A 10295-nucleotide genomic window follows, 5' to 3' on the forward strand; every position below is an offset into this window, starting at 1 on the left:
TGCGTTATCCATCCTTTAAAGCATTTCTAGTGCTCAGCCTCCATGAAATGGATTGCTTATAGGGAGATAATGGCTGTTCTATTCCTTTTTAAGTCTGTGAAAAATGTCATCCTGGTTAATAGGGTGATTAAAACTCTTTATGCTCCAGGAGATAAATGTGATTATGTTTGTCATATTCTACCCAAGATAAAGACAGCAAAGAAGGCAAACTTGAAATTCCATCACATTTCCTCTCTTCCATATCCAGGGACATTCAGAGCTCAATACACAGATGGTACGTCTCATAAAGAATAACTTTATCTGTTAAACATTTTTCCTTTCCATTAACCAATTTAACAATATGCCTCTGGTACAAAAGGAATAGACAAATGATGAAATCCACTGATATTCAAGTTCTGACTGTGGAAAACACCACTTGAGTCATACTGCTTGTTTTCTTGTTAAATTTCCATCTGTGCGTTACTTCACTTTTGCTTTTAAGATGCAGTTAGAGCCAAAGCTCGTTTCCTCTTCTAGGGAATTTGTCCCTGCCAGCCTCCCCTCTGCAGGGGATTCATCGTCATTCTTATGGGAGTCGCCCTGCCATCGGTCAAGGACAGCAGAGGTGACGTATAAGGGTTTTGCAGACACGAGGCATGCCACTCTAGTATTCGGACACTCCTTCAGCAACATACATCTAGGCCTCCTCTGCGCCAGCACTGTGGGAAAGCAGCGCCCCCGCCAGGGCCCCTGGCTCCTTCCTAGGGCCTAGCTGCCATCCGTCCGACGTGCAGCAGCCCCTGCAGTGGTGCTGACACCAGTTTACAAGGCCCTGAGAGGGGTCCCCACCCTTAGGGAGGTTACAAGGCAGGAATCCATTAAATAATAGAATCACAGTTAACAATGATGTCTCCTTTTAACACTCCAGACAGGCGGGCAAGCCTCCTTTCTCCACCCAGTGGAGGTCTTTAGAAACCACGAGGCATTCTCCATCTACGAAAAATAAAACCCAGATTCTAGCTGTAAACGGTTTTAGGTAGTGCCCATTCTTTCCTCCCCCCACATCAGATGGGTAAAGTGCACCGCTGTAACAAGGTTTGAGGGCCATCTCATGCACAAGCTTGGAAACCCATATTTATGAAGCACAAAAGGATCAGGTGGTGCCCACTCTATTCAGGGGACCTAGATTCAGACTAATTGTGTGGATGAAAACCTGTTCCTTTAGCTCCGGCCTTTCCTTCCTTTCATTCAAAGGCTACAAATTTCTTCTCAGAGGAGATTTAACTACAAATGAAAGGCCGGTGAAGAGTTGTTGCTACCTGCATTCACTGACCAATTTCACAATCCTTTCCTTTCAGTCTTGGATTTTTAACAGATTACATATGAATTCCAGATGCTGATTACACCTGTTTCATTAACAAAACAGCAATTTTAACAGGGTAACATGGTCTAGAGAAAAGTATTACATTATGTACTTGTCGTTTCATTTAAAAATCTCCCTTAGAATAAAAGGTTTCGTGATAACAGAAATTTCAAATGTCCTTTATTAAACCTGATTGCTAATTAGAGCCTAGGCAAGTAGGAAGAAACTGCACAACTGATATTTAACTACAGGTTATTTCTCTGGACATACTGACATATTAAAGTATTTCTCTCCTTGAAAATATTTTAAAATGCAATTGCAGTAAAAATAATTGCATGAAGACATTATTCTCCATCTGTTTTTTTTGTAGGAGATTGTGGAAGACATGAGGGAGTTGGGTGTGCACATAGAATTTACCCTAACAGCTTCGTTAGGGAGGTGGTACCAAATACTTTATATTGGGACTCAGTACTCAGGTGACTTTCTGGTTAAAAATATTGAAGACAGGCCGGGCGTGGTGGCTCACGCTTGTAATCTCAGCACTTTGAGAGGCCGAGATGCGCAGATCACGAGGTCAGGAGATCGAGACCATCCTGGCTAACATGGTGAAACCCTGTCTCTACTAAAAATACAAAAAAAAATTAGCCGGGCGAGGTGGCAGGCGCCTGTAGTCCCAGCTACACGGGAGGCTGAGGCAGGAGAATGGCGTGAACCCGGGAGGCGGAGCTTGCAGTGAGCCGAGATCGCGCCACTGCACTCCAGCCTGGGCGACAGAGCAAGGCTCTGTCTCAAAAAAAAAAAAAAAAAAAAAATTGAAGACAGATGACAATTGGGCTCTTTTTACTTTGACAACTGAGACAAAATGACAAACTGTCAATGTTCAGAGATCCAGACCAACTTCTCAAAAACATATTTTTACCCCTGATATCATCATTACTTTACCCCAACTGTGCCTTTTTGGGTGATCACAACTCATTACTGGCTTTTTGTTTTAAGTATAAGAATTTATAGGGCCTTCAAGAGGGCATCAGGTAAACTAGCATGCGTGCGCTCGCTGTAAATCACAGACCACATGAGGACACGAGAGCCACACCCACTTCCCACCACACAGGACTTACCAGGTGACTGTCACTTTGTAGTCTGGCTAATCAGAATAAGACTTCCAAGTTCTGTCACATACTGACAAGAAAGGCTCTTAAAACTCCTTTAATTAAGACACATTGCAGTACTATTGCTATTAGGGGGTCTGTTTTATATTTTCCTATCATACTTTTATTATAAACTTTTTTTAGGTATGAAACTTGGTTCAACTATTACAAACAGAATCATTTCCTGTGGGATCCCCTCCATATAAGGAAGTTATTCCTGTAATTACTATTTTTAAATAGTCTTCATAACTTTGGGGAAACTTTACCCTCCACCAACACGCACACACATACTCTCCTGTGATGAGAAGGCCGAATGCTATCCAGTGCACTGGTTCAGTCAGCAATCTGCCCATGTTCCTAGAGAAATTAGTCCCAGTCCCTTTGCTGTTATGGTATCTCTGGAGCCACCCCTTTCCGTAACAAGCATTTTGAAATTCATCCATGTTCATCTCATTTGGATTTCAATGTTTCCTCCCACTCAACAGCCGATTCGGAGTTCTTGGGAATTGTTGGAAATATTGATTGCATTTTACTGCGAAAGTCTTTCATCTAAAAGAAGAAAAATAATCAGTTATCAAATATTAAAAGAAGGAGAAAACAGCTATTAGATATGGCGCCTTTCCTGACTCACTAGTACTTTACCGCTCACAGGTACAGAGCTAAGGAACATTAATAAAAGATGGGGACTATATATATTCTAGGTATCTTGAAAGAAAATGAAGTATACTTCCTTTCTTCTTCTGAGTATAAATTTATTATTAAATAACATAAAACTTCACTCTTAGCTAGACATGGTGGCTCACACCTGTAGTCCCAGCTACTCGGGAGGCTGAGGTGGGTAGACTGCTTGAGCCCAGGAGTTTTAATCCGGCCTGGGCAACACAGCAAGACTCCATCTCTTTAAAAACAAACCAACCAACCACTCTTAATCTGTAAGGCAACATGTCCTAAACTGTCAACCCTCCATAATAATTATTCCCTCCCAGAAGAAGAGTGTGTATTGTTGGCTTTCATATATAAAGATGCCGTTGAGGATGGGATTTCTTTTTTTCTTTTTGTCTTTTTTGAGAAAGAGTCTTGCTATGTCGCCCAGGCTGGAGTGCAGTGGCGCGGTCTCGGCTCACTGCAAGCTCCGCCTCCCGGGTTCATGCCATTCTCCTGCCTCAGCCTCCCGAGTAGCTGGGACTACAGGTGCCCACCACCACGCCCAGCTAATTTTTTGTATTTTTAGTAGAGATGGGGTTTCACTGTGTTAGCCAGGATGGTCTTGATCTCCTAACCTTGTGATCCGCCCACTTCGGCCTCCCAAAGTGCTGGGATTACAGGCGTGAGCCACCACGTCCGGCCGAGGATGGGATTTCTATCTGAATAAATAAATATGATTAGGTCATTCAAAGCTAGAATTTTCACAGGGAGAAATGACAGAGAGAAGAAATTTAGTAGGAGTTTAGCGAAGAATAAATCAAGGAATGGTAGATAAACTGGAATGTTCTTATGTGCCAGACAATGTTTATTTGTTTGTTTTAAATCTAGGTAGGAGTTTTACAAGCAGAAGTTGATTTGGAATCTAAGAGTCACAGCAAGGGAACAAGAGATTTTTTTTTTTTGAGGCAGGGTCTCACTCTGTCACCCAGGCTGCAGTGCAGTGGCACGATTATGACTCACTGCAGCCTCAACCTCCCGGGCTCAAGTGATCGTCCCACCTCAATACCCCCAAGTAGCTGGGACTACAGGCATGTGCTAACTTTTGCATTTTGGGTAGAGATGGGGTCTTGCTGTGTTGCCCAGGCTGGTCTCAAACTCCTGAACTCAAGCAATCCTCTGACTGCGGCCTCCCAAAGTGCTGAGATCATAGGCGTGCACCACCACGCCCAGCCTAAGAGATCTTAACATGCAGTGTCACACAGTATTACAGTTTACCTGGAACACCTGGGTCCACCTAAGGTCTACAACCCCATAAGGTGGGAACACTAACTTACGGAAGTTAGGTGATCTTTACGCTGGACAGTACTAGTAATACACTCTTTGATTCATCCTGGTTAATCTATACGGTCCTCCTACAAAGATATTTCAGCAGCACCACAGCACTGCCTTCCAATTTTTCCTCATCAGCCATCTGCCAGTCATATATTCCTAAGGATAGAGATCGCCTTGATCAGGTTTGTGAAGTACCGTGGACTCATCTGCAACATGCAAGTCATTTCTTAGAGTGGTTATTTTGAGAATCGGCTAATATTTCTTTAACATCGATGCTTATTTATTTCAATTTGAGGCTGAATCTTTACCTTGTTTCCAGATTCAGAGGTTTGGGACCTGTAAATCCTAGGCCTTTACTCCTAGCACTGTGGCAAACTGTAGCACTGCTGTCAACAACATGGACTCTGTTCAAATCCTAGCTCCACCACTTGGGAAAGCTGCTTACTCTATTAAGCCATAGTTTCCACATATGTAGAATGGAGACAGTAATTACCTGCTTAAAGAGTTGTGAGAATTAAGGATTAAGGGAGATGATACATATAAAGCACAGCGTCTAACACATGGAAAATGCTCAATATACATTAGCTATTATCATTGCTGTATTATCGAAATATGCGTGCTGTATTGCAAGAACAAAGCTCACATGAATATAAATATTATGGAATGTCTGTTAAGTATATTACTTTATAGCAATATATCATTTTAGCTTACATATTCTGTCACTGGAAGATACAGAAGGTCTTCCTTCTGTATTATATATTGTCTGTATCTGTGCCAGCCATCTCAGTGTTCTGGACCCAGACACTAATCTTGAAGACACACAGCTCATGGATGTCTCTCTCCCCCACTCCCTCTTCCATAAAGAATTAATTGCTTTGTCCAAAACATTGTTATCGCTCCCACTGAGGAACTTTGCATAGACTTTTGTAGTTGAAAAACAGACATCTCTCTGGCCAGGGATGGCACTGTGCTGCCTGGTTCTTTCTCTTCACTCTTCTGGTTGAACATCTTTTACAACTAAGCCGGATGACAGTTTTCAAATGGGATATCAGATAGCCAAGACATGAACCAAAGCATTCACCAGTCTGCCTTCCAGTGGTCCGGAACGTGGTCAGCTGCTGACAAGGGAGAGGCTGGGAAATGCAGGTGAGGCCAGGGGAGGAGAGCAAGAGTTACGTTTTGCTCTCCTTCAGCAGGGTTATGTTTTCGTTTCCTCCTTTTGGCCTGATTGCTTTCTTTCCTCTAATTTCTCAAATATTAAATTATTTACTCGTGCCCAGGGTCATGGCAACTGAATCACTAGAAGCACTCAAATCTGCAAAGTAACTAACTAGGAATAGACAGATCTGAGATGAGGGAAAGGAATGGAGAGGGGTAAAGGGTACCGTCTATCCCTGTTCTCTAAGTTTACAGCTGTGGAAATGGAAATTCAGACATTTAAGATATAAACAGGGCCTCAAGTGGTTTTAGAGAATGGGCTCTACAGAAGGCTTTTCAGTGCATACTGTTCATATTACATGGATAGTAGACAAAAACCTTCACATAGTTTCCACCTATATCAATTTCTGATATGCAGTTCAGGAAAGGTGTTGGTTTTACCAAGATTCTCTACACATGAGGCCAACAGAACATTTCCCTTTTTAAAGATGTGCTTGAAGAAAGATTTAGGGGTTGAGTGCATTGAAGCAAATTTGGTTATAAAGTAAATGTACTGAATTCCTTGATAATCACAGCTACTGCCATAGAACTGTTTCTCTGCCCTGTACCCCAGAAGTCTGGTGAGGGGCTATGCTGGGAACTAGAGTACCCATCCAGCAACTCCGTTTTACTCCCAAGCATTTTCCAAACTGTAGTTCTCTCTTCTTTCCTCTGACCAGGGAAAATTTTCCTATGCTACCCTTCCAAGCAGTGCTGTTGTGCCCTGCACACCTCCAGGGGGTGCTTTCCAAAAAACTAAGACATGAGTGGGGTGTAGTGGCTCATGCCTGTAATCCCAACACTTTGGGAGGCCTAGACGGATGGATCACTTGAGGCCAGGAGTTCGAGACCAGCCTGGCCAACGTGGTAAAATCCCGTCTCTACTAAAAATACAAAAATTAGCCAGGCATGGTGGCGCATGCCTTTAGTCCCAGCTGAGGCAGGAGAATTGCTTGAACCCAGGAAGCGGAGGTTGCAGTGAGCCAAAAGCACGCCACTGCACTCCAGCCTGGGCCACGGAGTGAGACTCCATCTCAAAAGAAACCAAAACCAAGACATGAATGGTACTCCCCAGTGCCATGGGCCCACCATCCTCATCTGTCTAAGACATGAGTGGTACACCCCAGTGCCATGGGCCCACCATCCTCAATTCTAAGCCCCAGTGCTTTAGTGTCCAACAGTGCTGCATTGTAATAGTCACAGGAAGTACCACTGTCTGAGGTAGTAGTGCTCAAATGGAGTGTCATGACAAATGGAAAATGTATTACGAGTATTTTGTCACAAATATGGACGTTCTGTAGATATAATGGACTTTTTAGATATTAAAACAGATTCAGAATTATGCCTCTAATAGTGTTATTCTGATTCACAGTTCAATAGCTTCTTGAAGGGTCATATAGCCAGTACGCCGGGAGTGAGGTCAACCACTGATGTCACTTAGAAAGTCCTTACTGTATGCCAGGCATATTTCTCACTTAACCCTCCCAACAATCAAGTGGGACAAATATCATCCCTCCTTTAAAGATATGGTGATGGAAGCTCAGTGCTCAGTGCCATGGCTGGTAAGAGCAGATCCGACTGCACAGCCCATGTGTTTACTCTGTATACTGCTTGAATATGCACAGGGGACACTCTGCACATTTACCATGCATGTCTCGGTAGGGGAAAAACACTTGAAAACATTTGGTCTAATACACAGTGTGCTGACAAATTACTTAAAAGCCTCAGGTTATGTCCACAATTTAGTTAATTTCAGAAAATCCTTAAGCATCAATTCCAATAAATAGGCAGTTGTTGGAATTACAAGCTCTCAGGTTTGAAAAGTTTTTGCTATTGTCTGGCAAATTTAGCTATGTCTTCACTTGCTGGTGCAGGACTGTTACCGACCTCAATGCTAGGGGCAACAATGATGACAGTTCTATAGGATCTACTGATGAAAAAACCTTTGGATAATGTCAATAATTACAGAGTCAATGGTAATTTTCAACAATCTGGTAATTCAGCTTCTTCATAAAATACAACAGAATAAGACTATATAAAACTGGTAAAAAAGGAGATTAAAAAGTATAGTTAGGTTGTAAAAATGTTACTTGAACAGGAAAAATATCTGCCATTTCGGATCACTTACGTGTCAGGTACTGGACAAAGCATTAGGCTATTATTTAATCTTCACAATTCTATATGGCAGAAATTATTACCACCACTTTACATATGAAAAACCAAATGTCAGAGAGGTTAACTTGCCCACAGAGACATGGCTTATGAGTACAACTGCCTGGCTGATGCCCAGACCTCTCTGATTCTGGGACCTAGAAAGACAAAGTACCCTGTAACTTCTACCCATTTACCAGCTTTCACTAAAAATTACATAAAAAGCACATATGCCTCTTGTAGTGTTGGCCATTTTATTTTGAATGGTATGATATACATTCAAGCATAGCCAGTACTCATCTATTTTTGCATACAGGGCAGTTATACTTCCCCACCTCCCTGAAGTTAGGTAATCATGTGACTAGTTCTGGCTAATGAAATATGAGCAAAAGAATGTGTGTCACTCCCAGGCTGAGCACTTCATCGCAGGGGTTCAACTCTCTTTCCATAGCAATAATGGAAACCTGTATTGCTATGGTGGTGCTAAAGATCAGAGCAATCTGAGGTGCTGAGCCAGCATGCGAAGCACAGCTTTCCTAGAGAGCTGCTGAAGCCCACGGGGGATTTACACAGGTGAGAAACAAACCTTTAGTTATTTTAAGCCACAGACTTGGAGACTATTTTTTACTGCAGCATAACCCAGCCTATCCTAGCTGGCAAAGATGGTGAAGAGAATTATAAAATAGACTTAAGGCATGCTCTGATGCCCTATAATAGTACACTATATTTGGCTAAAACACAAATAAAAACTCAAAGGCTGGATAAGAGGGTGCAGGTATTCCACAGTTGAGCTCTCAAAAGTTCTTAAAACCACCTAGAACTGAACCACCACTCTTCCCACTTTCAAGGAGCCCAGCACATCAGTGAGTCCATTACATGACACTGCTTCCTGAGAAATCAACATTTCTAGATGTTTTCAACAAAGCAGTATGGGAGTTCTGGTCAGGGTAGAAAAGGGTCAGTATTTTGGAGGATCACCGTCTTGTTTGATAAAATTCAACTAAGCAGGACTGGCCTGGTTTAGAGGGCAGATACTGATATTTTCACTTTTGACTAGTTTTGTTGCTATCCACATGGATCCTGAGATGAAATGTATTTGAACATACCATATTATTTAAGTATTCAGCTGCATTAGGAAAGCGAATGTGAATTTTTACATCTCAGTGTTCCATTTTCTAAGCTACTAATACTATCATTTAGGTAAATGTCAGACAAACATTTTTACTTTCTCCCCAACTTTCACTGTATCACATGCATAAAGTCCAGAATCTGTAGTAAAGTCAATTGATTTAAAAATACAAAGCAAACATGTAACTTTCTGAGAAGTACAATCCCTGAAATAGGCATCAAAATGGCCAATTTTTACGATAGTAATTAACAATAAGGCACAAATTCAAAAGCAAAAGCTTTCTGTAAACATGAAATAAACTGAACAGCAGGAATAACCCGGGAACCTCTAAGAGCCAGGGCCACTCTGAAGCTAAGATCCAGCCCAGGAAGAACAATTTCTAACGTGCTTCTTGATTTAATAATGTGCTAACAGGTCAGGTTCTCAGTAGTGATTCTAAAATGATTTTCACTCAGTCAGGCTTTATTTTTAGTAACTGTAAAAATTTTTTTCTCATCAAATTCAATAAAACATTTACTTAAAAAAATTTCTGATGACAACAGTGGCATGTGTTTAACATAGAAAACTTGGGAAATATAGAAAAATACAAGAAAGAAAACTAAAATCACCCCTTATTGTACCATCCAGAATAAAAACAGTATTATTAATATTTGGTATATATCTTTCTAGTCTTTGGTTCAGTGGATAAACCTATGTAAGCAGCAGACATGTTCCGGGTGTGGGGAATACATAACAGACTTACTTTTCCTACCTACTTCCTACTCCATTTCCCCTGCCAACTTCCCAGAGGAAAATGAGATTTGCAATCAGCGGAAATCTCTGAACTGTCTAAACACATGAACTCGGTCATGCTGACAAAGAGCCACAGGCAGTAAAGGTCAGCAGATTTCTACACCCAGGCCGGGAGAATGAACGCAGATGGGGTTGCCCTGCTGCTTACCTGCACCGTCTCCAGTACGCTTAGGAGACTACACTTCTGGACTTGGTATTTCATTTTTTAAATTTTTATTTAAGTTCTAGGGTACATGTGCACAACGTGCAGGTTTGTTACATATGTATACATGTGCCATGTTGGTGTGCTGCACCCATTAACCCATCACTTACATTAGGTATATCTCCTAATGCTATCTTTCCCCGCTCCCCCTCACCCCACAACAGGCCCCGGTGTGTGATGTTCCCCTTCCTGGGTCCAAGTGTTCTCATTGTTCAATTCCCACCTGTGAGTGAGAACATGTGGTGTTTGGTTTTTTGTCCTTGCAATAGTTTGCTGAGAATGATGGTTTCCAGCTTCATCCATGTCCCTACAAAGGACATGAACTCATCCTTTTTTATGGCTGCATAGTATTCCATG

The 10295-nt window shown here is 41.9% G+C and overlaps 1 protein-coding gene across 1 annotated transcript in view; it reads right to left on the reverse strand.

Annotated features, from left to right (window-relative positions):
* Window positions 1-2522: 2522 nt before the first annotated feature.
* The window catches only part of TMEM242 (transmembrane protein 242), a 33865-nt gene continuing 26092 nt past the window's right edge, over window positions 2523-10295 (reverse strand). The window contains exon 4 of the mRNA XM_011976422.1: window positions 2523-3039. Within this exon, the coding sequence (XP_011831812.1) occupies window positions 2941-3039 (99 nt within the window). The 3' untranslated portion in view covers window positions 2523-2940. The remainder of the gene's footprint in view (window positions 3040-10295) is intronic.

This window comes from Mandrillus leucophaeus, unplaced genomic scaffold (genome assembly GCF_000951045.1).
Source record: "Mandrillus leucophaeus isolate KB7577 unplaced genomic scaffold, Mleu.le_1.0 Scaffold166, whole genome shotgun sequence".
Lineage (NCBI taxonomy): Eukaryota > Metazoa > Chordata > Mammalia > Primates > Cercopithecidae > Mandrillus > Mandrillus leucophaeus.